At 51.2% G+C, this 27,684-nt stretch overlaps 1 protein-coding gene across 3 annotated transcripts; it reads left to right on the plus strand.

The window, feature by feature from the left end:
• Positions 1–4,057: 4,057 nt before the first annotated feature.
• On the plus strand, positions 4,058–24,310 carry FAM107A (family with sequence similarity 107 member A). 3 transcript variants are annotated; one of them, XM_046637548.1, is made up of 4 exons: positions 4,058–4,184; positions 19,235–19,409; positions 21,104–21,260; positions 21,755–24,310. In XM_046637548.1, exons 1-4 carry the CDS (start codon positions 4,106–4,108, stop codon positions 21,860–21,862), a joined length of 519 nt encoding a protein of 172 aa, XP_046493504.1. In that variant the 5' UTR covers positions 4,058–4,105; the 3' UTR covers positions 21,863–24,310. The 3 variants fall into 3 exon arrangements, with proteins under 3 accessions (XP_046493504.1, XP_046493521.1, XP_046493512.1); XM_046637565.1 differs by lacking the exon at positions 4,058–4,184 and adding an exon at positions 11,828–11,981; XM_046637556.1 differs by lacking the exon at positions 4,058–4,184 and adding an exon at positions 11,903–12,102.
• Positions 24,311–27,684: the final 3,374 nt, after the last annotated feature.

A 27,684-nucleotide genomic window follows, 5' to 3' on the forward strand; every position in this document is an offset into this window, starting at 1 on the left:
GGGTGGGAGGGAAAGTGGCCCTGTTCCCTCACTGACCTTCCCTCATATGACAGCCCCTGCATCCCCTCTACTCCAGCCACCCTGGCTGCCTTGCTATTCCCTGAACGTTCAGCAGCTCCAGCCTCAGGACCCTTGCTCTAGCTGTTCCCTCTGCCTGGGACCCTCTTTCCCAAGACATCTCTTTGGCTAACTCCTTCACTTCCTTCAAGTTTGTGCTCACATCTCACCTTCTTAGTGAGACCCCTCGGAGCAGCCATTTATCACCACACACTGCCCCCTTACCACTAAGCACCCCCTCCTCTACGTTTTCTTTCTCCATATTATCTATCGCCCTCTAACATACTCTCTGTTTCACTTACTCATTACGCTTATTGTCTCACCCACCGGAATGTCAGCTCCACAAGGTCAAGGACTTTGTCTGTTTTCTTTACTGAGGAATCCTAAGCCCTTGAACATTTGAAGGAACAATAGATGGGACTTGAGAGGTTGGCAGGGAGGGGCCAGGTTGCAGAGGTCTTGCAGGCCAGGGGTAGACGTGTGAGTTTGACTTCAAGTACAAAGGGAAGGCACCAAAGGATTTTGAGTAGGGCAGGATCTGAGTCTGAGTTACATTTTAAAAGCTTGTTCTGGAATCAGTGTGGTAAGCGGCTTGAAGGAGGACAATCTCGCAGGCATCCAGGCTTGCTGTGGTGGTGCCTGGGCTGGGGTGGGGGTATCAGGAGAAGTGGACAGATTGAAGAGACCCCAGGGGCTGGACTCACCATGCCTCGGAGATCTGAGGACTGAGGGGTTGCGGGAAGAAAGGACAAGGCAGACCCCAGGTCTCCTGCCTGAGCAACAGGGCCAGAGTGGAGCTGCTTACTAAGATGGGAGGACAGGGGACGAAGAGGCTGGGGGCTGGGATGGTCAAGAGTTCTGTGTGGGCCATGGTGAGTTTGGCCTATTATACTTGCAAGTGGAGATGTCAAGTAGCCTGTTGGACAAAGTTAAGGCTCAGAGGGAAAGTCTGGATTGGAAATAAATGTTTGGGGACCGTTGGCTTAGAGTTGTTTTTAAAGTCATGAGGATGTAGAGGGAGAAGAGAAGATGTCTAAGAACTGACCTTGAGATCAAACCCTGAAGCCTTCTGCATTGGCCCTCGAAGGACGAGGAGTTTGCCAGGAACGTGGGGAGAAGACAGTCCAGGTAGAAGGAACAGCATGGATAAGACCTCAACATAAAAGAACATGGATCTCAGTACTCTTCCAAACTGTAAGGTCATCAAAAGCAAAGGAAGTCTGAGAAACCATCACAGTCACAAGGAGCCTAAGGAGACATGACAATGAAATGTAAAGTGGTGACTTGGAGGGGATCCAAGAACAGAAAAAGAACATTGGGTAAAAACTAAGGAAATTTGAATACAGTGTGGACTTTAGTTAATAATAATGTATCAATATTAGTTCATTGAGTGTAACAAATATGCCATACTACATACTTGTACATCTACGTACATGTAAGAGTTTAATAATAGGGAAACTGGGTGTGGGGTATAAGGAACTCTCTGTACTATCTTCTCAGTTTTTCTCCAAATCTAAAACTGCTCCAAAAAATAAAGTTTGTTTTTTAAGAATGAGCATGAGTCTCATAAATGCCACCCTAACACGCATACACATGCAGATACACACACACAGTCCAAGGACTGCAGTAATTTGTTTCTCTGTAGAGGACTTTCACCCTGACCAGTCCCTTCTGTGGCCAAAAGACTCAGGGACACTATGAATATTTCATCCCTCTGCCCGCTGCCACGGAACTGAGGGTCCTCACCTCCACCTACTTTCTTTCTGTTCACAGAAAGAATACTCTCCTCAGGCCAGATTTCATAGCGAAAATGAGAAGCACAGACTAAATTGCTCAGGTAAGTCAGACCCACCTAGAATTCCTCGGGGGTGCAACCAGAATTAATCCTTTTGGAATGCTCTGTAAAAGCACATTCCTCCAACAATTTTCCTGAACCCCACCTTGCTCAACAGCTAGCACGGTTGCCTCCCTTGCAACAAAAGCTTTGGCACCATCTGGGTTCAAATTCCAGTGCCACTACTAACTAGTTATGTGATCTTGGGCAAGTCATTTGAGCTCTATTTTCTTCATCTCTAAAAGGGGCATAACCATACTTAATCAAAGAGCTATTGAATGGATTAAATGGGATGAACAGTAAATTGGATATAATTTCATCCTCTGAAGAATGGATATGAGCTAGTGAATGCCAAATGTCTGACATCGTGCCTAGCACTCATGGTGGCTGGTTGTTGACGAGAGACATGATTGGTCTGGCCAATCAGTGAGGTCTCTGAAGATCAAAGTGTGTCACATGGGTCCTTAGGACCCTGGGTGGTGTCTGAAGAGCAGAAGTACAGGGACCTCTGAGTCAGAGCAGAAGCTGGACCTGGGGAGTGGCCAAGCGTCAGCCAGAGAGGGCTTGGATGGTTGTTGGCCTGGAAGGTACCAAGGGTGGAAAAGGCAGAGGCAGAGGGAGGCAGTCCTGTGTGGCTGAGGCTCCAACAGCCGGCTCAAGGTTCCTTGGCCCAGGGAGGCACAGCCTTGAACAGAGGCCATCCAGAACCTTGGACAGCTCCAGGGGTCTATAGATTGCACCGGGGAGGTGGAGAAGGTTGAAATGTACACACGCCTGTTTCCCTCTTGAAGTTTCGTGGTCTCTTTCTTTGTTGTTTGATTTTGGCAGGTAGTTACAGGTTTGGTGTTTGGGTCATTTGAGGTGGAGAAATTGAAGTGTTCAGGTATTTGGGAGAAATGGAAGTGTTGTTGTGCCCTCGGCAGAAAAATATGGTTATTTGAAGAATTAAAAACATATTTGCTCATTTGGCCATGGGGCACTAGGTTTGCAGGTGGAGAACTGGATTGGGTCTTGGATCCTCCAACTAGCTATATGAGCATGAGCAAGCCACCTCCTCTCCCTGAATCTCAATTACCTCATCTCTAAATTGGAGATAATACCTACCCTCCAGCATTGTTGTGAAGGTTAAGGAGACAAAGAGGCAGTAGACCAGAGTGGCCCATGTCTGAGTTTGTATCCCAGCTCCACACCGTGTGATCTCAGAGAAGTTGCTTAACCTCTCTGAACCTCACTTTCCTCATCTGTAAAACTGAATGCTAACAGACTCTAACTCATAGGGCTGGGAAGATTAAACAAAATAGGACGTAAAGCACACGATGAACATTAGTTTTTGTTTTAGAAAAAAACTTAGCACAGCACCAGACAGAGCAGATAATCAAAATGTCAGTTTCTTATACCTTCCAAAACTGCCTCGTTGACTTTGCCCCTCCACCGTTAGCCTCTTTTGGTTGGTCCTCCCATCTCTGGCTGTTAAAGGGACTCCACAAAGCCACAGATATCAATCTTGTGGAGTCCCACAGGCCTCCCACCACAATCTCCTTCCCCCAGAGAAGCCCTGTGCTTCTCGAAGCCATCCACGCCAGGATGGCTTGTTTGTGCTGTGCTAGCTACTGTTCTAAGATAGATAGAGAGAGAGATAGAGAGATAGATAGATAGATGTCGATATATATAGATCTATATACAAAGTTGATTACGCTCACTACCCCGGGAGATAAATACTATGGTTATCCCCACTTTACAGATGAGAAAACTGAGGCTCTCTGAGGTTAACTAATTAAATCGTGGGGTCACAGAGCAATTAATTGGTGGCACTGGGATGTGATCCCAGGGATGGCACTTTAGAACCCCCTCACCTGGTTGTAGCTTTCAACAGGGCCACGGGCCAGGGAAACGGAGAAGAGTAGATGAGAGCCTGAGGCTGGCAATCAGCACACGGGGTTCTTGCCTTGGCCGTGGAACCGCGGGGCCAGGAGTCCTCACGCGGGAGTCGCTGCCCGCTGCCTGGGCTGGGGTACCTGCCCTTGCCCCTGGCCCCTGGCCCTCCCTCCGCTGCGCCTCCGCGCCGGGCTCTCGCGCCGCCGCCGTAACCTGATCCGCGGCGGGGTTTGAGCCTGGGGCCGCGTCACCGCGGCGGAGGCGCTCCGGCTCGGGACTGCGCTCCCGCCGTGCGCTCCCCGGCCGCAGTGCAGGTTCCGCAGTCTGGCGCGCGGGCGGATGGCGCAGAGGCTGGGCGAACGGGCGCTGGGGCCCGCCGAGGCCACGGGGCTGTACCGGGCCGTGCTGCTCAGGTCAGGTAAGTAGGGGCAAGGCCGCCCGGCCCCCTCCTCCAAGAGCGCGAGGAGGGCACGGCGGGCGCACCGCCCAGCCCCTGGCCAGCCCTTCGCCGGGCGCCTCGGTCCTTCATTGCTCTATTTTCCTCTTTTCCTTTGCTTCTTTCATTCTTTTTAATTACTTTTCTTTTTCTTCTTTCTCTGCTTCCTACATTCTTCCTTTGGGGGATCTATCTTTAGATATATTGCTTTATTACAGTGTGTGAGCGCGCGCGCACATACACACACGCACACAATCACACTCAGTTTCCTGACTACAAAAGTCCTTGGAGGTTCCACCTCCTGGTCTGTCCCTTAAGCAGAGACTCACACAAGTGCGTAAAGGCGTCTGTGGACGTGGGAGAGCGGAAAATGGGAAAGACCGGAGTTGCACGCAGTGGGGCGTAAAGGAGTGCAAGACGCACAGCCCGCTAGGGAAGGGCTTCTGATGTCAGGCGAGGTACTACGTGACGGGGGAAAGGCGGGGAGCAATTTACGGGAAGATGACGAACCGTTTTTCTTTTTTTTTAAGATTTCATTTTTCCTTTTTCTCCCCAAAGCCCCCAGGTACATGGTTATATGTTTTTAGTTGTGGGTCCTTCTAGTTGTGGCATGTGGAACGCCGCCTCAGCATGGCTGGATGAGCAGTGCCATGTCCGAGCCCAGGATCCGAACCTGTGAAACCCTGGGCCACCGAAGCAGAGCGCGCTAATTTAACTGCTCGGCCACACGCCATCCCCATGAACCATTTTTCTATATGTATGCATTTAAGGAGAAAAAGATTTGGAAGGAAACCCACAGAGGTTGTTTTTGAGGTTGGGAGTTGGGTGACAAGTGGTTTTCCCCCTATTTATGTCTGTTTACTTGTTTGCAGTGAGCACATAGTACTTTTCCACTCAGAACAATAAGAGATTTTTTTGTTTAGGAAAAATGAAACAAACAGTGTAAAAATAACTTGGAAAATACGGTGAGGTAGAAAGAAGAAAAAATGCCCGCAGTAAGCGTTTGGGGCGTTTCCTTCTGGACTGTGGCCTTGGAGACAGACGTTCTGGGAAAGTGAAAATCGGTCTTGTGCCGGGTCCCTGCCACTTGGGGGTACGTGATTAGAAAGTGTCACAGGACTTGGGCTCACGGGGCAGCTACTCTCTGCCTTGGGCAAGGAGCCCGCCCCACCCGGTAGCCCTGCCGGCAGACCCACCCCCCAGCACCAGAAGCGCCAGGCAAGCCAAGGGCTCGCGCCTATCCCGCCCCAAGCCCCGCGCCCCGGGACTGCTGCCTTTCCTACTGAGCCTGGCTCCGCCCCGTGGAGATCCCGCCCGCGGAGTTACCGCTTGGGAAGGGCGGAACAACGGTTCTCTAAGTCCAAAAGCAAGACCTGGCCAAGACTTCAGGACTGGTGGCACCTTCCTGGAGGAGGGTCTTAAATCTGGCTGAGCCGGGCAGGCAGAAAGGGAGGAGCTCTATAATTAGATGAATCTGATTTCCAATCCCAACTCCAGCGATTTCCCCACCCAGTTCCTATCGTCTCACAAAGATGAGGAGGGGGTATCTCTAATCTGAAGACCCTGTACCCCCTCTAACCTGGAGCTGCAGCTCTGAGCCTCACTCAAAAGGTAGATTTTTTCCTTGCAACTCATCCAGAATAGCAGACATATCAGAGTCGTTCCAGGCGACACGACATGCTTGCCTGGTAACTCTACCACCCACAGCTACAAGCAGGAAGGGAGCACAGGCCTGTGACTGGGGCCTCATGGAGGGAGCGCTTGCTCTCTGCTAGGTGCTAGCTCCTTCAGTCTTCACACCCCTACAAGGTAACTGCTAATTGTCATCCCCATTTAATAGATGGGGAGACTGAGGCTTAGCTTAAGCAGCTTGCCCACCATCCTGCTAAGGGACCTTTTCTGTCCCACTAACAGGTAGAAAACGCATTCAAACTTAGGTCCACCTGTGCCAAAGTCTGCGCACCTTCTGAGAATAGTAATAATAGTGGCAAATGATAGTCGGTCACTTGTTATTGCCAATCTCTCTGCCAAGTGTGATACATCTGTCATCTCATCAACTTCATTTATTCTTTCAACCAATATTTACTGACCACTATTATGCATTAGGCCCTACGTAAGGCACAGGGATTTACTGACAAATCAGAGCGATGTCCCTCCTCTCATGGAGGTAAATAATATTAACCCCTATTTTAAACACGAGGAAACTGCGGCTCAGAAGGTCACATGACTTGTCTAAGGTCACACGGCTGACAGGTGTCTGGAGCTGAGATGCAAACCCAGGGGTGTGTGCCTCTGGAACCACTAGTCTGCCTCACACAAGGAGGAGCAAGAGGTAAGAGTGGGGCTGAGGAGCGAACGGGGCCATTTAGTGAAGAGGCAAGAGCTCCCCTTCTTTAGAAGCCCCCAAGGATGGGATTATAGAAGCAAACCCAGGATGGCAGCCATTTTCATCTACAGTAGCCTCAAGTGGTACACCAAGTCGTGTAACACTTTTAGAAAAATTTTCATCCCAAATTAGTTTATTCTTAATATTAAAGTAATATATACTTGCATGAATATTTTGGGAAATCGAGAATAAAGAGGGGGAAGCCTTACCCATAATCCCGCTAACCACAGGCAACCAAGGTAACATTTGGGGGTGTCTCCTTCCAGTCTTGCTAAGCATAGTGTGTGTGTGTGTGTGTGTGTGTGGTTGTGTGTGTTTGTTTTACGTTGCTGAGATTATACTAACGCCAGTCTTCAATCCCACTTTTTTCACTTGGATGAGAATCTTTAATGTTTTTGGATGGGTTCTTAACATAGCAGCTACCACTTTGGAGCCCAGACTCTGTGGCAGGCAGTGTGTGAAGGGCTTTCCATGCTGTGTCTCCTGTATTCCTCACAAGGATGCCAGCCCTATTTTAGAGATGAGGAACGGGGAAGTTGAAGGGCACCTAGCTGCCCAGCAGTGGAGCCAGGATTGGTGTCTGCGCTGACCCCAGGCTCTTACCCACAGAGCCGGAAGGCTCACCTCGGGGGAATCGCTCATGCTTGGCCGTGCCTGGGAAGCTATGCAGGTCCGCCTGAAGTTCTTTACCTGCATCCTGCCTGGAGCTCAGGCTGGAATCCTGGTGGGAAGGGAAGCATCTCTTTGTGGCACGGACAGAAGGAAACCTTCTCAGGTGCCTGTGGGCATCACTGACTGCATTGTTTCTCTGCAGCCAGAGGGGCAGCCGTAGCCTCCATCACTGCCTGCCAAGCAGGCTTGCAATTGAAACACAGGACTCCCGCTTAGGTTTGAATCTCACATGCACAGTGAATAATATTTTAGTGTAAGTATGTCCCAAATGTTGTATGGGCACGCTTATACTAAAAAAATTATTTGTTGCTTATCTGAAATTCAAATTTAACGGGACGTGCTGCGTTTTTCTTTGCTACATCTGGCAACCTCACTTCCAGAAATCATGGAACTTTGCTTGGCTGGACAAGCTATGGTCTGCCCAGTTTCCTCTCTCCACACACACACTCACGCTCACACACATCCCTCTCTGCATCCCTAGACCCACTGTCCATCTCTTGTCTGGCTACAAGTGAATTAAAATGTGCTCGGGGCCGGAGGCCCCCCAGCGTTCTTCTGCAGCTGAGAGACCAGATTAACCGTGTCTAACTGCAGCCGGGTGGAGAGCCAGCTTTCTGAAACGAGACTCTCAGTTCCTCCCCACTCCCTCACACTTTCCTGTTTTCACGCTTGAAATCCCACCACCACGGGGTAAATTCTTCCTGGTTCAAACTTGGTGTAAAGAAGACTCTCATTCCTTTTATAATCTCCCCATGGATCCCATGACCAGTTTTCCTGCCAATACGGCTTCTCCCCCCATGTCCTTTCAGCAGAGCGTGCTGGGGGTTGTGGGGGAGGTTAGATCCTAGGGCTGTTTTGTGGGTGGCTTCTCAGAAACCACACTGAGGCCTTGAAAAGGGGCCTTGGAGATTTAGACTGAATGCAGGGCCAAGGAGGAAGTTTTGAGTTGGCATGGAAACTTCTTGTCTGATGTTTGTGGGCCCAGATAAGCTGCTCCAGGCTCCTGTCAGCTTGGAGAAAGGGAGGAAAAAAATGAAAGGAAACATGTTTTCGAAGCTTTTTGATGCAAGCTGCAGCCCTGGCCCACCATGGGGCCGGAAAATCCCGCAGCTCCCACTCATGGCTGCCTCTCCTGGTCTTCATGGTCCCGCTTCCTTTTGGCTCCTCTAGTTCCTGAGAAAACAAACTTCACAGGGCCCGGAGGGGAGTGAGGGAGGGGTATGCCCAGCCGCTGGGATTGCCCTGCAGTCCTCAGCGGGGCTGAGCTGGAATTCTGTTCCCCAGGCCCCTGGCATTCCAGAGGCCTTCCTTTCGGGGTAAGGAGAAGGCCTCCAGAGAAGGCCACACAGACCAGGCACGAGGCAGCAGCTAGGGCTGGCTTCGGCCATTACCTGGAGTAAACTCCTAAAGGGCTCCTTTGCTAAGAGGGCCTCTGTATTCCAATACTCAAAACGGACGTGCCTGAAGCACAGGAGACTCATAACTATAGTTGGTTGGAAAAGGTTGCTCTTTCTCATATTTTCAATTTTTATGCTTTTTTCTGATAGCAAAAGCAATATATGCTTGGGGTCGTATTTTGTTTTAAGCCACAAACGTTACAAAAACATCGTGACAAAGGAGAAGGTGCCGTAACTTTATGCCATAGAGTAGTGGTTCTCAAACTCCCGAATATAAACAAATCCCCACGGGGACATGTTAAAAATGCGGATTCCTGGGCCCCTCCCTCACAGGTTCTAATACAGCAATCCAGGAGCATGGCCCAGTAATTCGATTTTAACCCACATTCTACATGCTGTCTGGTAATGACATTTGAGACAGTGATCCAGAACTGACTTCTGTTAACAGTTGAGTCTATATGCCTCCAGACTGGCTCTCTATGTAAATGCTACACATATACTATATACTCCATATCTGTATACTATATACTATAGTATACTAACTTTTTTATCTTGGGAAAAAAAGAGGGGGGGAGTCATATTACATGTGACTTTACAGTTTCATTTTTCACCAAACATGTAGTGGACATCTTTTCAGGTCAATAAACAGAGGTTGCTATTGACTATATCCCATTATGGGGTGTAGCATAATCTCTTACTGATGAGGCGTGGCTTGGGAAATGGTGACTGTTGATCACTGATCTCATACACAGTTACACACATACACACACACACAGACAACAAGATGGTGTTGTAACACTCTCAGGGACATCAGTGTTTTTGGTGTCTGCAAGTCAATGATAGTTATTGAGCACCTTGGTACTGGGACATGAATACTAAGAAGAATCGGGGAGGTCCCTGGCCTCAGGTTGGCAGTTGGGTGGGTGAGCCTGATGGGTTTGGACACTAGATGGACTCTAAGAAGAGCTCCAGTGGAATAAGTTCCCAACTGCCTGGGGAAAATGGTACCCAACCTCGGAAGATTCCTGCCCAACTCTCCTTGCCTCTCAGCTGCTCTGGGGCTGCCATCAGAGTCTTCCAATAAAGGGAACGCAAAGTAGGGATGGAGGTTATTGCTGGCATGAGGATTCTCAGAGTCTGCTCCTCTGCAGTGAGCTGGATTATGGGGTTCTATCTTCTCTAGGCAATGAGCTGAAGCTGTCAGCCGTCCCCCTGCCCCAGGATCCCACATTCCTCCAACTGTCAGAGGGCCCTGGGATTGGTTATGACAAGCCACTGTGGGCCCCAGGAAATGCCCCAAATAGTCATATGCCCAGCAGGACAACATGTGGGTGGGGACCAGGGGCAGTGAAGAGTGGTTTGACAGAACCACATTTAGTCGTAGTCTTCCATGTCGGAATTTCATGAGTGCAGTTGGATGGAATTCACGTTGGAATGAAGTTAAGCCACAGCAGGATGGGAAGCTGGAGGAGGCTACCATTCTAAGTACCTCAAGAGAAGCAGAATGTAGGAAGAAGAAACAAAAAGGACCACACGTTGTTTCCAGAAAATTGTTTTATATCTGAGAATTTATGATCCTCCAAGTTTAAGTGGTTCCAGAATGGCCAGCTTGGCCAAGGCTCCCAGGACATGCAAAACCTGCCCCCCGCCCCCCTCTTCAGCCCCATCTCCCACCGCCCCCTCATGCCCAACACTCCAGCCCCAGTGGCCTTCTTCCATCATGCCATCGTTCCCACCCTGGGGCCTTTCCACCAGCTCTTCCCACTCCCTAGAATGCTCTCCTATGGGAATGGTCTTCAGGCTGCTGACTCCTTCTCACCATTCCGACCTTCCTAAAACATCACCTCCTCCGTGTCCATCCTTCCTAAGCTCCCAGTCCCTCCTTCCACCTCACCCAGTCCCACTTTCATCATAGCATTCATCGCAGCTTGACATTTTCTTGTCCTTATTTTTCATCTGTCCCCCCGCCTTGAATGTAGGTTACCTGAGCACAGGGCTATCTCATTCACACTGTATCTCCAGCACTGGAACAATGCCAGGAGCACAGCAGGTACTCAATAAATGTTCGTTAAGTGAATATTAGAGGCCAAAGAGGACAAAAAATGTATTTTTAATGCCCCCATTCATGTTTGATGTCTGCCCTGGGCCTCATCGCATTCCAGCCATCCAAGACCCTTCATGAGAAAGCAAAGTTGGAGTGAGGCCCAAGTTTAACTGGAATGCCAGCTTCCTTGCTAGGAGACTAAGGATAATGAGAAAAGCTGGAGAAGACTTCCCAGTTTTCAAGTGAAGGCTGATTATGAAATTAGGAGAATGCCTCCATTGTCTGCGAGCACCCAGGTCGGCCTTCAGCACCTACGCACACTCTTTATTTTTACGTCCACATTCACTCATTGAACCACGATGTACAGAGCACAGATTCTGCCAGGCTCAGTGCTACATGCTGGGGCCCTGCCCGCAGATAACATCGAGTCCAGTTCCCTCTGCAGGAAAAGTCCTATTTGCTGAGCACTGACTACATGCATTCACTAATGTCAGGTCATCTATGTTGTCTCCCAACCACCCTGTTTTTGTCCACGTTTGACAAACACAGAAACCAAGGCTCAGGGGCATTGGGTGCTGCCGAAGGGGCCGGTGCCCCAGCCCGGCTGACACACAGGCCTCCTCCGGCCCAGAGCGGGTCAGCTGCCACTCCCCAACACCCTCTCCTGAGCCACATCCTGCTGACTCCTCTCTGAAGTTCAGATGAAGTTCAAGATATGGAGTAAATAATGTGTATCAGTGGATGACCAAGAACTTATCCAATGCCACTTCCCTCCCCTTACGTCCCAGAGCAGTCCTCTCCCAAAGAACTGGCACTGCAGCAGGAAGCGTGGCTGTCCCCTCCACCGGGAGGTGCCAGGATGCACTCTTGCTGACCCTCCCGGCGGAAACAAGGGAAATGCCTCTACTTGAGCCGCCTTGCTCAGAACAAAGCTTGGCATGTTTCTTATTCCTCAACAATCTGACAAAATAGGTATTTATTTGTGCCTCTCAAGCGTGTGGCTTGGACACGGTGTTCCGCATCGTGGAAGTGGCCCTGTACCAAGTGAAATATCTGTTACTATAGTAACAGTTCCTTTTTATTGATACCAGAATAAACAGGAATGCAAAGCTGCCTCGCTCACTGGCACATTTCAGCCGCCTGCAATCCCCAGGGGTTTAAGAACCGCCCTTTGGAGGCGGCCCTCCTGGCCAGACTGGGACTTCCCAGTGGAGCGAGGAGCCAGCAACTCTGCCCCTGAGTTCCCTTCCCGACGACGGCAGAGGAGACGCGCCTGAGAAGTAAGACCATTTCTCTTCTGTTTCACCTGCTGTCCGCTGCGCAGGGAGGAGGTGCGAGGGAAAGCAGGCAGCCTTGGAGCACTAGGTGGGCCGTCTGGGGAGCTGAGCTCTTGGCACACAGGTAGGCACCACAGGGCTATGTCCCTGCATCTGTGAAATGATTAGAGGGTGCTTCCTGGCAGCCTGGATTTGGGAGCAGGATAGAAAGCAAAGTGGAGAGAGCGCCAGTTCCAGCCCTCCATTCTTATTGATCTCCGTCTTCTAAATCCTCAGATGAATCTGAATTTATGCACGATATGACCTCATCTAAGCCCAGTGTCACGCAGTGTGGCAGTTTCAATTCTCCTGCCAACTGATAGACGAAGGCCAGAGTGCTCAGGGCAGCACAACGCAGAGAGCACAGGTTTGGGTGTCGGTCAGAGCTCTGCTCGGATCTAGCTCCTTCACTCACAGGCTGTGTGATCTGGGGAAACCAGATGACCCCTCAGAGCCCCAGTGTCTTCATCTGTAAAAATGGGTGCTGACAGTACCCCCTCCACAGTCTGCTGTAAGAATTTCATGAGATATGGCTGTGAGGGGCTTGGCACAGTCCATGGCACACAGTGAGTGGACGTGAGCGTGTTAACTGCGCACCTTTCTGATGAATTTGGCTTTAGCGCTTGGCAATGCAAGGAAGTCTGCGATTGGGCCAGAGACCAGGGGTCATGGGATTGGGTGTGTCACTTTTTGGAACTGCTACCAAACCCAGGTGGGTTCCTGGCTGACAGGTAGCCCCATACTGGTGTCTCCAGTGTCTCGGATCCTGAGTGGCTCTTCGTGCTGTTGGTGGTGAGCACCTGCCAGGATCTTTCCCCTGGAGGCATCTGCCAAGTAGAGTGGCTGGCGTCATGCCCCTGGTGGGCCAGCAGGAATATCTAGTCTGCTGACACTTGTGCCTTGATCCACTACACAACACTGTCCACCAGCCTTGTTCAGGACCATCCATATCCAGCCCTGGACACAGCTGTGGAATTCATTCAAAACCTCGAATGCCCACCCAGACTTTCTCCTCACAGAGTAGGCAGTCACAGTTGACCCAAAGCAGAATGTTCAGGAAGTTTGTGTTGAGTCATTTTCTCTTGGGGTGGGGAGGTGGCATCCAGATGGACAAGAGCTCTTACAGGGGCTTCTGGACATCTGCCGCAGCTGCTGGGAGATCTGAGTGGCTCCCGGATACACTGCCCTTTGGTTGCTGGCCAGGGAAATACAAACAGGCACTTTCCCCACTGGGAGGAAAAAAGTGACAAGGGTCGGGAAATCCATGGCCACACTTGTCACTTTTCCTGAATGCCTCTTTCTCCTTTGCCAGAGGTTACTTAAAAAGCCTCCCTTCTCCTTTGCCCCTCCACCCCATGGAAGGTTGAGCCAAGGTCACGGTGTGTTCTGAACCCAGCAGCTTGCACAGTGATAAGGAACAAGGGCAGGGTCGGGGGGAGCAGAGGAGTGAAGACTGGCCAACACCCCGGGGAGGGAAGGCCGCCAGCTGGTCCGCTTCTAAACAAAGACCAGCCATGGGCAGACAGGCCTGTGGATTCTGGCTTAAGCCCAAAGTGGCTGGGGCTGGGCTGGGCTCCCCAGTGACAGTTTGTATTTTGTATGGGCCAGGAGTCCTCCAGTAACCAAAAGCCTCATTTTCTCATCTATAAAGTGGGCTCACACTGCCTCTTCCTTGGGCTTTCTTGAGTATCCAGAGAGACAAAAGGGATGTAAACCTTCATTTCTTGACTGAAAGACACTCTGCGCCTGGAAGATAACAGAGTGGTAAAAAGAGCACTGAATTTGGAGTCTAAAGGTCCTGGCTGGACCATTAACTCTGTGTATCTTAGGACAAGTAGCTTGGCCTCTCTGAGCCTCAGTTTTCTCATCTACAAAATGGGAATAATAATACCACTGGCTGCCTCCCAGGGCGATTGTGAGATCCAGGTGGAAGTGAGTGAGGCTTCATCAAGAGTTGAGTGCTGGCCACAGGTCCCCTCAAGACAAAAGGACCACAGTTCACCCTCAGTGAGCATTACTCTATCAGGCCTGGACTAACCATATCATGCACATTATATCATTTCACCCTCCAAACAGCCCCATGAGTAGGCATCACCATTATCCCCACTGTACAGGGGCTCAGAGAGTTTAAGCTATTTGCCCAAGGTCACACAGCTAGGAAGTGGTGCTGCCATGATTCAAACCCAGTCTTTCTCCAAAACATCTTCTTGAACCACTTTGCCTTACTGGCTCATGTGTCATTTTATCATTGATGCCATCAAAGACAGAACTAGAACCACCAGGCCCGGGGAGAGGCAGGTGAAGGGGATGTCAAAGCCTCAGACAGCCTGGGGTCCCACAGCTATTCTCAGGATGAACTGGAACTTGTGTCTTCATTGGTGTCACTTCCCTTCTATCTCTCCTTATTGCTCTCCTGCGCCAGGGGGGGTGCCAGTGTTTAGTTTCAAAGCTGCCACCCTAACGTTAGCCACGCACACCCCAGCGGCCTGGTGAGCTCACCCTGGGTACAGTTAGTGATCCCAGCTGAGCCTCGCCTGGCTTGGGGCTGGCGTCCTGCAGAGCCTCCGGGAGGGGCAGTAGGAACCCTCGAGTCATCAGCAGAACTGGAGAAGAACTAAGTGAGAAGCTCGGCATCGCTCCTCCCCCCTCTTATTACCCACCCGTCCTGAAAGATGAGGTCGGTCCTACAGTCTGCATATTAAGTGAGAATTACTTGCCCATCTTGTAGTCATGCAAGACATGCAATTTAGCCATCATCTTCTGGCTGCCTCTACCCCGTGCCCAGCGCTTGAGCTCATCCAGTCTTCACAGCATCTTGATTTTACAGAGGAGAAGGGTCCTGGAGGTTAAAGACCCATCCAAGGTCACACAGCTGCTACGAACTGTGATCTTAATCAAACCTGCCCACGAAAACCAGGCCAACGAGTCAGCTGAAATCACTCAGGCCAAAGCAAAGAAGCTTGATTTTTTTTTTTAACTCCATGGTTTGCAAAGTTGGCTGACTATTGGAATCAGCTGGGGAGATTTTTTAAATCCCAAAGGCCTCCCAGGCCAATTAAATCAGAATCCCTGGGGTAGGACTCGGGCATTGGTATTTTAAAACTTCCCCCGGTGATGCCAATATGCAGCCAGGTTTACAATCCACCAATTTAACCAGTGCAGTTTTTAGGAGAATGAGAAAGCTCAATCCAAGAGTAGGAATGAAATTTATTAATATTAATTGTTAAAACAGCTAACAAAGTGGCCACACTATGCAATTCCAGGGGCACCACTCAGTTTAATCTACAGGAGTGAGGCCCTAGAGTTGTGCAGTGCACAACCTGCCTTGCTGTATGTGGCAGCCCTGGTAGCCAGCACTTACTGAGTCCTCGACTCTGTAGTAGGCACTTGCAAGTAACACCGCATTTATTTTGCAACAACCTTATTAAGAAGGGTGCTGATCAAAAGCAGCTGTCCCACCTCCTCAAGGCTGCTGTTCTAGTGGAAAGCAGCCACAGACAGTAAGTAATGAGTGGGCACGGCTGTGTTCCAAAGGGATTGGATTTGCTCCAAAGGCTGTAGTTCCCGGACTCCTGCTACAGAGGGTAAACTTGCCCGAGGCTAAGCAGGGGCCGAGGCAAGATTCAAACCCGGGTCTGAATGGCTCCCACGTCCACACACTTCCGCTTCCTTCTGCGTTTCTTTGACAACCGGGGAAGGATATTCACTAGCCACTTAGCTGCCTCCTTGGTGGGCCCATTCCTCTTCCTGCCAGCTCTTCCTTTGGGTGTTCGTCTGTCTTTTCGGAGATGGTCACCTCACCTCTTTGCCCCATCGTGGCCACTTCCCAGAATCTCAGATCTCTCAGGATTCCCCAGCAGCCCGAGAGACCGGGCCACAGCTGCCCTGAGAAGGGACCCCGTCTCTGCTCAGGAGGCCCAGCTGACTTCCAGGAGAGCCCAGATTGTCTCGGCCTAGCAGCCGCGCTTTGCTAAGTTGTCTCTTTGTTCCAGCACCTCTGTGAGGCGCTTCTGCACAGAAGCCTCTTCTAATTAACCCAAGAGGCAGGAAGGCTAGTTCCGCAGCTCGTGAAGCCCTGGCGCGCGCGCGCGCGCGCTCACACACACACACACACGTGTCCACGGATCCCATACGTGTTGTTTGCTAGAGTTCAGAACACTAAGGGGCAAAGGCAACGGTTTCCCAGCCTGCAGCTCTGGGCTGAAGAACCAGCCACATCCTTCAGGATCTCTCACCGCTAATTTCATTTAAAAGAAAAAGAAGAAAAGGGCCTGAGCGGATCCCTGAACCAGAACTGGTCGCTGATTAGACCTGGGGTGCAGGATTAGCTGCATAATTTGCAGGGCCCAGTGCAAAATGAAAATACAGGATCGCCCTTCTCAACGCGATCCCGGCCTGCGTCCTACTGCCGGAGCGGGCCCTCCCGCCCCGGCCCGGGGCGGCCGACCCATTGGCTGGCTGGTGACCTATGGGGTGAGGGTTCTCGGCTTGGCCAATTAGGTGTTTTCCTCTGGAATTTAACGCGAGAGAGACGGCGCCTGCCAGCTGGAAGTGAAAGAAACCAAAGTCATAGAGAAAAATTCCTCAAACCTGCTGACAGTTTTTTCCCACATAGCAGCGAGAATGACCTTTTAAAAACCGAATCAGACGCGATCTTTCCCGACTTGAACCCACCCGTCCACCCTCATTCCAAGCACGCTCCCTGTCCCTCACTCACGCCACTCCAGACACACTGTGCCTTTTTGTTCCCTGAACAGACCGAGCTTGTTCAAGGTATGTGAGTCACACATGCTGTCTCTCTATCCCGAACAGCCTTCCGCCGCCTCCTCAACCGTCAGATCTTAAAGGTCGCCTCCTCCGAGAGGCCCTCCCCCAGCACCTGGCTGAAGGTCGGTCCTCCTGTTGCTCTGGATGCCAGCCCCCCTGGCTCCTCCGGCGGGCTCCTCGCCATTTGTAATCGTTTCTTTTCATTGGTTGGTGTCACGTTTTGCCGTCTGCCTCCCTAGTAGAATGTCAGCTCTGTGAGAGCAGCAACCTGGCTGGCTTAGCTCACCTCTGTGTGTCCAGCCTCTACCATCCTACCTGGCAAATTATAGGAACTCAAACATTCTGGGATGAACGAATAATTTTATTATTTTGTCTTTTCTCCATGGTCATTCCTGTTTTACGGGAGCTCTTGGTTTTGTGTACTTATTTTGTATCCGGCCACAGTATTGAATTCTCTCATTGGTTCCAAATGCTTCTCTCTTAATCCATTTGGGAATTCTGGGGACAAAGTGGCATCTTAGGAAAATATTAATTCTGTCTGCTCCTTTCCTAAAGTTAGACAATTTATTTCTGTTTCCTGCCTTATCACTTTAGCAACACACAGTTAGTTGTTTTAAAGACGGTGTGACTGATGAAAATTAGGACGCTCTGCAAGGGTTGGGGCACAAAGGGGCAAAGGGTGGGATGGACAGCCAGGGGGCTGCACCAGTTATTTCAGTGGGTGGATAGGATGCGAGCTGAGGACACAGGAAGGAAAGAGTGTAGCTGAGAATTATTGGGATAAAAGATTAGTGGGCTTTGGCAATGGGAATAGGCAGCAGAAGGCAGAAAAATTCCCAAAACTCCAGTCTGAATTGGAGTATTCTAATGCATTGGCTCCCAGACAACTTAATCCCACCGACTAAGAAATTATCCACATTTTTAGAGGAGGAGGGAGCTGATATAGCCAACGGTTTACTTTGTCAAGGGCCATTTTTAACTAACTACCGAATACTACCACAATCATTTTTTTAAGGATCAAAACTTGGGAAGGATATCACCTGAAAACAAACAATTCTGTATGAAAAGAGAAGAAAGGAAATTAATTAGAATTCTCATTTTGGAAACAGTTCTGAGAATGTGAATTCAAGAAAAAAATTAGCAGCTATGTCTCTATGCTGTGGCACTTAATCCGGCTATATCCAAAATGTCTTACAATAATTAACACTTTTTTCAGTTTGCACAGCACCCTTACAAATGTGGTCTCACTTAAGCCTCCTAACAGTCCCCTGCAATCAGTAATGAAAGAACTGCCCAACAGGGGTCTGGCATGCCACCATTTGCAAAGCCTGGTCTCCCCCTTGATTCCTACATTCCCTGACCTTGCAATTTACACCCCATCAGATCCCCTCCACCTGTATTTTCCAACCCCACCGAGCTATTACCCACTTCCAGTGTTTTACACAGACCACCATGAGTACAACCGCAAAGGTTTTATTATCAATTACCAACAACGATTTATCGAGTGCCTACCACATACCAGACCGGACCCTGCCAGTGCCTGGCATGCAGGAGAGGCTCAACTTCAGAAAAGCAGGACTCATGAAGGAGGCAGAACTAATGCCAAAAATATCATTCTAACTACTGTAAGCAGCTAATGATCAGGCCGTGTCACCCTTTTGAGACTTTTTCTTAAGAAGTCTTTCCCTCTCTCTCTCTCTCTCTCTCACTCTTGCACTTGCTTTTGGGCATTTCCAGGTTATGGAGCCAGCTTGTAGAGAGGGGAGCCCTTCTGCCTGAATCTCAAGTAAACTGACAAATTTCAGGCTGCCATGGTGGAAGGGAGGCCACGGAGAAGCCAGACGTCCACATTAAAGATGACAACTGTCCCTTTGTCATTAGAGACAGCAGTCCCAGCATTTCATACTCTCCACTTTGATCTGGAGAAAGTGAAAAGCTGGGCGCTTCCACGAGGGAATTTGGAACTATGGGGAGGGAAGTTGGACAATAAGGGGTGATATTTTCTTTTGATCACTGCATTTATCCAAATTATCTTTAACAAATGCATAGTGCTCTTTTAAAATATCTTTTCTTTTTCTGATACAAGCTTATTGAAAAACAGAAACTCAAACATAATTCTTTTTACAGTAGGGAAAATCATTTTTTCAAAGTCAAACCAAAAACATTTGTGCATGTCAACCCATATTTTGTGACCAGCAGCACTTTACCTTATACCCCACTTTACAAGCATTGTCTCCACTCCTTACAACAACCCTGTGCACAGGCTCAATTCTTTCCATCCCACAAATGAGGAAACCAAGGCTCAGAAAGTCAGGTAGCTCGCCCACGGCTGCACAGTTGCAGGGGGCCGAGGTCCGTCTAACACTAAAACATTAGCTCTTCAACTGTGTCCGTGGGGATGGATGAGATTGTGGACCCAGCTCTGACCAGCTCCCTGCCCATCTCTACAGCCTCCATGTACTCCGAGATCCAGAGGGAGCGGGCGGACATCGGGGGCCTGATGGCTCGGCCGGAGTACAGAGAGTGGAACCCGGAGCTCATCAAGCCCAAGAAGCTGCCGAACCCCGTGAAGGCCTCCCGGAGCCACCAGGAGCTGCACCGAGAGCTGCTCATGAACCACAGAAGGTGGGAGCGGCGCTCGGCTGCCTCAGCCTGGGAAGCGCCTCAGGCTGCTGGGGCTTGGGGAGGTGCCCCTTGCGGAAGGCAGAGCTGGCGATCGGTCATCCTGGGGACCCTGGAGGCTGAGGAGGGCTGAGGGTGCCCCACATGGTCACAGCAGAAACCGGGAAGGTCCAAAAGCCCTTTACTCCCACCCAGCTGCCCACTTCATGCTGCCCTCCACATACATTTACTGAGCACCTACTGTGTGCCAGGTCCTGTGCCCAGCCCTGGGGGTACAAGAAGGAATGGGACCCAGTTCCTGCCTCCCGGAGGGGGTGGATGCCTAGCTAGGTGATATGATGGGTGCTTTGATGGGGGCAGAATGGGGCTGGGACCCCAGGGGAGCACCTGGGAGGGGTCCAAGTTGGCCTTATGGAGGAGGTGATGCCTGAAGGATAGGCAGGAGTCAACCAGGCTAGGAGGTGGGCATTGGCTGATAGGAGGTATGTACCCAGCAGATGGATGAACATGTGCGAATAGACAGTAGTTCAGTGTGGCAGGAGCGTAGATTGTGAGGCGGGCCAGAGGAGACGTGTGGTCCTGGGAAGAGTCTCAAGCAGGGGTGTCACAATCCTGGAGGGGACATGAGTGGAGCAGGGAGACCAGGGGATGCAATGAGAGTCAGCCTTGAGGTGGCAGGGCTGGGACTCGGTAATGGAGGGAATGTGGGGAAGGGGAGTGGGAAGCTGAGCCTCACTCGCTCCCAGGCCTGGGAAATTCTCCCCGCTCACCAGTGTGTACTAGGAAGGCGGCGGCGGCGCCTTCGCAGCTCCCTCTACTGGCCGCTCCTGGTATTGGCGCGGGCTGTGATTTTCCTTCTCCTGTCAGTGCAGTCAAGGGGCCTTCTGGCAGATGGCATTTTGTATCCTTGGTGGGCTTTTGTTCTCCCCATTTAGTATATCATGAGTATTTTTTCTGATTGCCTGTTAGAGTCACCCCTTTTAATGTCAAAAAACATCACCACAATAAAAAGAAAGCAAAAGCCTAAAGACAAATCAGGGGAAATGGTTGCAATATAAATAACAGACAAAAATTAGTATATACATGTCTCTTATAAATCCATAAGGAAAAAATGGACAAAAGATAGGCATAGTTAGTTCACAAAAGAAGAAATGCAAATGGCTGGTAAACATCTCAAAGGCTGTTCCACGTGACTCATAAGCAAAGAAACACAAATGAAAAGCAGATACTATTTCTTGCCTACCAGATTTTCAAAGACAAACAGATTGGATGATGGTGGTGGGGAGACATGGATGCTCTTGTACATCTTTGCTAAAAATATAAATTGGACAACCTTTATCTAAGGGGCAGTGGAAATATGTATCCAAACTCTTTTCAGAGAGTCTGATCCAGCAATTCCACCTCTAGAAACTTATCCTGAGAAAATACCCAGAAACAACATAAAACCTGTCTCTGCAGCCAGACAGGCCTGAGTGCAAATCCCCATCCGGCCCCTTCGTAGCTGTGACCTGGACTGGAGTCTCGAGTCCTAGCGTCCTCATTTCCCTTCTCTGTCCAATGGGACAGTAATGGTTCCCGCCCAGGGGCTGCCAGGAGGATTGCACCAGTTAATGGTGTAGGTTGGTGTCACTACAGGGTGCAGCCCTGGGACTGGGGTGGGGGCAACTGGGGTCTCCTGACGGCTCCCCCTACCTCAGGGGCCTGGGCATTGACAGCAAGCCGGAGCTTCAGCGTGTCCTGGAGCACCGCCGGCGGAACCAGCTCATCAAGAAGAAGAAAGAGGAGCTGGAGGCCAAGCGGCTGCAGTGCCCCTTTGAGCAGGAGCTGCTGAGACGGCAGCAGAGGCTGAACCAGGTGGGTGGGGGACACCCAGCCCTGGCCGGTACCTCCTCCCAGACCGTCTCCCCTGGCCCAGGGAGGAACTTTGCATGTGGCTGCAGCTGGCAAGAGGGAGGAGGTTGAGCAAAATGAGGACTGGACCAGGAGTCCACCACTGGACTGAGTCTTCACTCTGCCACTCACTTCACTGTGTGACTTTGGGCCACTGGCTTCCTCTCTCTGAATCTGTTTCTTCATCAGCCCAATCTATTGCATGCTGATTCTGATTTCATTCTCACAACTGCCCCATGAGCCAGGTGGCACTCCCATTTTAGAGATGGGGAGGTAAGTGATTTGAACTAGGATTCACAGGGACATCTTTGGTGCTCTGCCCCCCAGCTAGCAGGCTGGTGGCAAAACTGATCCCCAGTTCTGTGTCCCCAAATGAGACCCTTGGTCCAAACCCAGTGGCTTTTGACAATAGGGATTCCCCTGGCCCTACCCCCTTCACACCTCTGCTTCTCCTTCAGCTGGAAAAACCACCAGAAAAGGAAGAAGACCATGCCCCCGAATTCATGAAAGTCAGAGAAAACCTGCGCAGAATCGCCACGCTGACGAGTGAAGAGCGGGCGCTATAGGGCTGGCTTCTGGAGCCCCAGCCCCTGGCAGCCCATCCCGGGCCCCCACACCCTTCTCCAGCCCTTCTGCATCTGGCATCCCTGGGCCCTGGGCCTTGGGACATCTGTGATGTTTACGCTTGCTCCTGTAAAGATGCGTCACCCCAGAGGGCCTCCCCACCACCCCCAGGAGCCAGGGGCCCCTGAGCCCCCAGGCTTTCCTTCTGGGTATTCACCTCTCCTGCTCCCAAAGGAAGCCACTATGGGGAACACCTGCAGCACAGCCTCTCTCCCCGAACGGGCTTCTGAGCCCTGCAGAAACCTTTCTGGCAGAATTGGGAGGGAGGGACAGGTCTCTCTCTGGCCTGCCAGGCCCCCCATTCTGCCCAGGCCCCATGGGGCCCCGCTTCTCTGGGCAGCCCAGCTCCCAGGTCTCAGAGAACTTCCCTGAAGACAGGTGAGGGGCAGCTAAGCGGAGCGTCTCGGGACACCTGCCTTGAAAGCCAGCCGTGGGGAGAAGTGTTCAAGTGCAGCTGCCCCAGGTGAGGAAGGACAGGGGCCCATGTCAGGCCAGGTTGAAAGGGTACTAACAAGACAGCTTCTCAGAGTTGGCCAGCCTTCCCCCCACCCCCAGACTTTCTATTTTCTCCTCTCCACAGCCCTCCCTGCCCGGGCCTCATAACCACAGCTAGCCAGGGCTGCAGCCTTCCTGCTCCCAGAAGTCTAGAACAGTGCTTCTCAAACTTTACTGTGCCTACAAATCACAGGGGATCTTGTTACAGGACAGCTTCTGATTCAGTAGATCTGGGGTGGGGGCTGAGATTCTGCGTTTCTAACAAGCTCCTAGGCTGCTGGTCTGAGGACCACGCTGCAAGCATCAGGGCCAGAGGATCCAGGGGGCACGTCATCCCTGAAACCACCTCTGCCCGCCGTGGACCTCTGTCCAGGGGTTTCCACCCACCTCTGCAGCTCCCAGGGCTCTCGATTCCACCCCACTCCAGGGAGCCTGGGCCTGGGAAGACTTTTGCCTAGAAGATCATGTCACCTGATTGTTGCTTTCATCAGAGATGTAAATAATTGCCAATCTGCATTTCTTACCACACTGTTATGATTCAATCCTAGCCAAAAAAAAAATTTTTTTAACCTTTTCCTTAAGCCTTGGAGAACAAATACACAGTGATTTCCAATAGGCTTCTGGAAATATGAATGGTGGTTTGAAGACACCCTGCCACCCTTAGAGACTGGCCCCTTCAAGTCCCCATTTCGAGCCTCTGCACCTGAGACCCACTCCTGACTTGGTTTCCTTCACCTGCCAGCTCCAGTGAGTTCACCTGTTCTTCTTCCTCAAAAATCCCTTCCCACGGGAGACCAAATGTTTTACCCTTTTGCTCCTATCCCATTTTTAAAGATTCAAAGAATAAAGCAGGCCTGTTTCTTTTTCCCCTGAAAATAAAATCTCTGCCCCTGGCCTTGTGAACCCATCGGGTGAGGTGACAGGGCAGTGCTAGAAAAGCATTTCCTTCCACCCCCCCAAAACTGCCGAAAGAGCTGCCACCGGGATGCTGTTTGGACCAAAGGTGGACCTACAGGAGGAAAGGGCTCATCCTGGTCTTACTCCTAACTGGGTAGTTTGAGGGGAACCAAAGATCTCATCCTTTTCCTGTGTGTGGTCCAGCGTAGGGGGGTAAGTACAGATATGCTGCCTCTGTGTGTGTATAAGTCGAGCTTTAAAAGGCTCTTGAATGTGACTCTTGGTGAGAATGTGGTAACACTGTTCTAAATGTGTGCCAGGGAGAGTGGTGCTAAAGATGCACAGTCCCTAAGTAAAGACCACCACTTCCCCAAAGAAGCTGCCCTCAGGGGTCTATGCATTATTCAGATGTGTAAAGAGAAGCAAGGCAGGGTGTGTAGGGTGGAGTAGGCCCCTCGGAGGGAATGCTTGGGATTTCACTCTGTGGTCCCCAGAGGTGCTCCATGGAGACAGTGAGTCATGGAGATGAAGCCCCAGAAGTAGAAGGGACCTTGAGCACCACATCGTCCAGTGGAGCCGTGGCAGACACCTTTGTTCACTCCCTTGTGACCAGTCCCAACTCCTTTCTAGCCACCTCCCACTGTAGAGACTGTAAATCTAGATTCTCACTGTTCCAGCCTCCTTTGCAGCTTGGGGTGACCCTGTGACCAGGTATGACCAGTGAAATTTAAGAGGAAGTCTACAGGGGCTTCTGGGAAAGCTTATACGTTTCTGATAAAAGACACGGACAAGGTAACACCTCCCTGCCCCTCCCTTCTTCCTGCCTTGATTGAGAATGTGATGCCTGGAGCCACCACAGCCATCTTGCTACAATGAAAAAAAGGCCAAGAGAATCTCAAAGACATCGACCCTATCATCATTTGACCAAGCCAATGCCAGCAGCCATCCTCCTCCACAATTCTTGTAAATAAAAATAAAACCTTCTTTGTTTAAGCCACTGTTGGGCAGTCTCTGTTACTTGCAGCCAAAAGCATTCCTAACTGACACAGAAGGCCAGCCCTGCTGCCCGGAATTGCCTGAGGCCTGTACTGAAAATCAAGATTCCTCTTTCTTCTCAGAAACCTGTTGGATCAGGATCCCCAGCAACAGTGCCTGGGATCTGTTTTTCTGCTCCTTCTCCATTTAGCCTACATGGCCCCAGTCTGAGAACTGGTATGTGGGCATCACTAGCTCACACATCCTTCAATACTTATTTGTCTAGTGCCTGCTCTGTGCCAGGAAGCAGGTCACGTGCCGGGGGCACAGTGGGAAACAAAACATCTGGATCTCGCAGTGGCCTCCTCCTAGGTGGTCTTCCTGCTTCTGCCCCTGACCCCTACAGCCTACTCTTAACAGAGCAGCCAAAAGGACCCTGTTAAAATCTGGGGCAGATCCGGCACTCCTCTGCACAGAGCCCTCCACTGGCTCCCAGTAGCGTCCTTCCTGTGACGGAGAAGGTCCTATATGTCCAGCTCCGTCCTAACTTCTGACCTACTTCCCACTGCCCTCCCCCCACTCTTGCAGCTCCAGCCCGCCTGGCCTCCCCACCCACCAGGCACGCCCCACCGCAGCACCCTTTCACCTGCGGGCCCACGGCCAGGAAGGTTCTTCCCTCAGAGAGCCACACAGCCCGCTCCCTCATTCTTCAGCTCTTTCTTCATGCTCTTTCCAGACGAGGTCCCCCCGTCACCCCATCTAAAATTTCGACATCTACACGCTTCCCATCTCTTCCTTCCCTGCCTTATTTTTCCTCCTTACCATTGTCACTAACATATTACATATTTTACTTATTTATCCTGTGTGTCTCTCCTAACGATAATGTCGGCTCCACGAGGGCAGAGATTTTTGTTTGTCCTGTTTATTGCTGAATCTCAAATGGCCTTCCTCCTTCCTCCTTCCTCCTTTCCAGCCAGCAGGTGGCTTGGGCTGTGCCAACCTGGCAGAGTGGGCCCCAGGCACAGGAATCCAAGCCCCATCCCTCTCATGGCTTTGAGAAAAGGCAGCAGCCAAATAAGGCCTAGGGCACAGAGTGGGTGCTCAGTAAACATCTGTTGAATGAATGAATGAATGAGTGAGTAAGAAATTCCTTCCCGCACTTCAGCCGCAGTACACCCAGCCTCCTCCTGTCACCCTCACCCACCTGTCTTTCCTCCACAATTTTGACCATGGCCCAGAGATTTCTGTGTGGTCCAGAAGCTCTCCGTTGGCCCCTTGGGCTTTTGTCACCTGAGCCCTACTGACATTTGTGCCTACAGGACCTACGCTGGAGCTGCATCCAGAGAGTTAGACCATCCCTGAATGCAGAGGTCAGGCCGTCATCTGGGCCTGGGGACCTTGGAGATGGACGGGGCTGCTGCAGTGGCTCTGACTTCAGACCCTGCCCTCCGTGGGGGGTGACGAGCAGCAGGTCCCATCCTCGCTGGGGCCACACTCTCTCACGCCCCCCAGATCACAAGTGCTGGTCTGGGTTTGGAGAGCACCCTTATCCACGGTAGACCAGCACCAAACACAAAACCTGGGGGAGGGGGAAGACCTCAGGAGGCCAAGGGACCCTCCAGCCCTGGTTCTGCCAGGTGTGCTCCAGGGAGCCCTGCGAACCCAGCGGCCATGGCAGGGCAGCCTCGCCGCACTTGAGACGGTACTAATCCCAATCCCCGTGAGAGCAGGGCCCCTGGCTGATTCTGCTCACCTTTACCGGTCCCAGTCCAGGGCTCTGCACATAGTAGGGGTTCAAAAAGTTGTGGATGGATGTCAGTAATGATCCCTGCATTTATGGAGGGCCAGCCATGTCACCACCCCTGACAATTCAGTATCGTCCTCCCCATTTTGCAGATGGAGAAACCAAGGCTCAGGTAAGTTAAGAGACTTGCTAGACATCACAAAACAACACCTGGGGAGAGATGAGATGCACACGGGACCGTCTGCACTTTTTCTACGACAGCCAGGACTTGCGCCTAGAAAGGACTCACAAGAGGCCCCTGCGCCGTCCTGACCTTTTGCCACAAGATTCTCAGGAACGTCTTTCACCTTGCATTTGTCCGTCTGAGCCTGAGGGATTTGGCCTCCACCTATAAAAATAGACTCAGGCCGACATAGACTGACATCAGTCCCCGGGGTAAGCAATGTCTAGATCCTACCACGGTCCCATCCCTGATGTCACGCCTCCACCCCCAAACACAACCAGTCTCTGGGGCCAACCAACAGGTTAGGATCCATGTCGGTGAGATTCCTGGCCCCTTGCAGGACTGGACCTATGGCTGAGCAGTGGCCTAAATGATCTGATGTTCTCTGCCCCCAGACACCCACCAACCCCCACCAACCTTGCTCCCACCAGGGCCTTGCCTTATGGCGCCCCCTTTTGTTGGGGTTCACAAGAACAGAGCCCTCACCCTCCTGGTGGTTAATGGCCCTCATCTCAGCCTGTCACGATTATTTTAGTTGATGATCAACTGGCAGCCACCCAGACAGGACACGAGGCTGGGCTTGTTTTCCAAAACTGGCCCTCTCTTTAAGAATGCCCATCCACTGCCCAGAGAAGACCTGTAGAGAGATGAGCAGGATAGCCCAGTGAGTGACCCCGGCGACATTCCTGGGCTGCCTGGCAACAGCTAAGTGAGCCGGGGCTCCCCCTTCCAAGGAAGGGCTTCCCATGGGACCAGGGCACCTAAGCTCATCCTTTTGGGTGCCTGACCTAAAATGCTCATTCCCTCTTCAAGGCCAGTATCAGGCTTGAACTGTAAAGAGGGTTAATTCTGTCCCCAGACCTGCATTCAAGCCCCAGCTCTGCCAATCATGATTTATCACAAGCCTGGGCAACTTGCTGGACTGCATTTTCCACATCTGTGACACAAGTAATAATTTCTACACTTATTGAACATTTAGTGTCTGTGCCGGGGACCGGGCTGATACTTAATATGAATTCTCTCATTTAATCCCCCAGGACTGTCATTACCTCCATCTTACAGGTGAAGCATTCAGTTTAGAGAGACAAAGCCACGGCCCAGGCACACAGTCAACAGGTGGCAGAAGTGAGATGTGAGCCCACGTGTGCCCGACTGGAGCCTGCACATGGATCCTGGCAGCACTGCTGGTGGAGGGTGCAGGAGGATGTTTTGTAAAGTACCCACATTCGAGCTTTCCCATCTGTTGCCAGAAACGTTTGGCAAGCATTCTGAGACCAAACGGCCTTCCTCCTTCCTCCTTCCTTGCCAGCACGTAGCCTGGCCAGTGCCAATCTGGCAGAGAGGGCCCCAGGCACAAGAATCCCAGCCCCATCCCACTCACGCCTTTGAGAAAAGACAGTGGCCAAATGGGATGTGGGGGTCCACCTGCC

Source organism: Equus quagga, chromosome 1 (assembly GCF_021613505.1).
Source record: "Equus quagga isolate Etosha38 chromosome 1, UCLA_HA_Equagga_1.0, whole genome shotgun sequence".
Taxonomy (NCBI): Eukaryota; Metazoa; Chordata; class Mammalia; order Perissodactyla; family Equidae; genus Equus; species Equus quagga.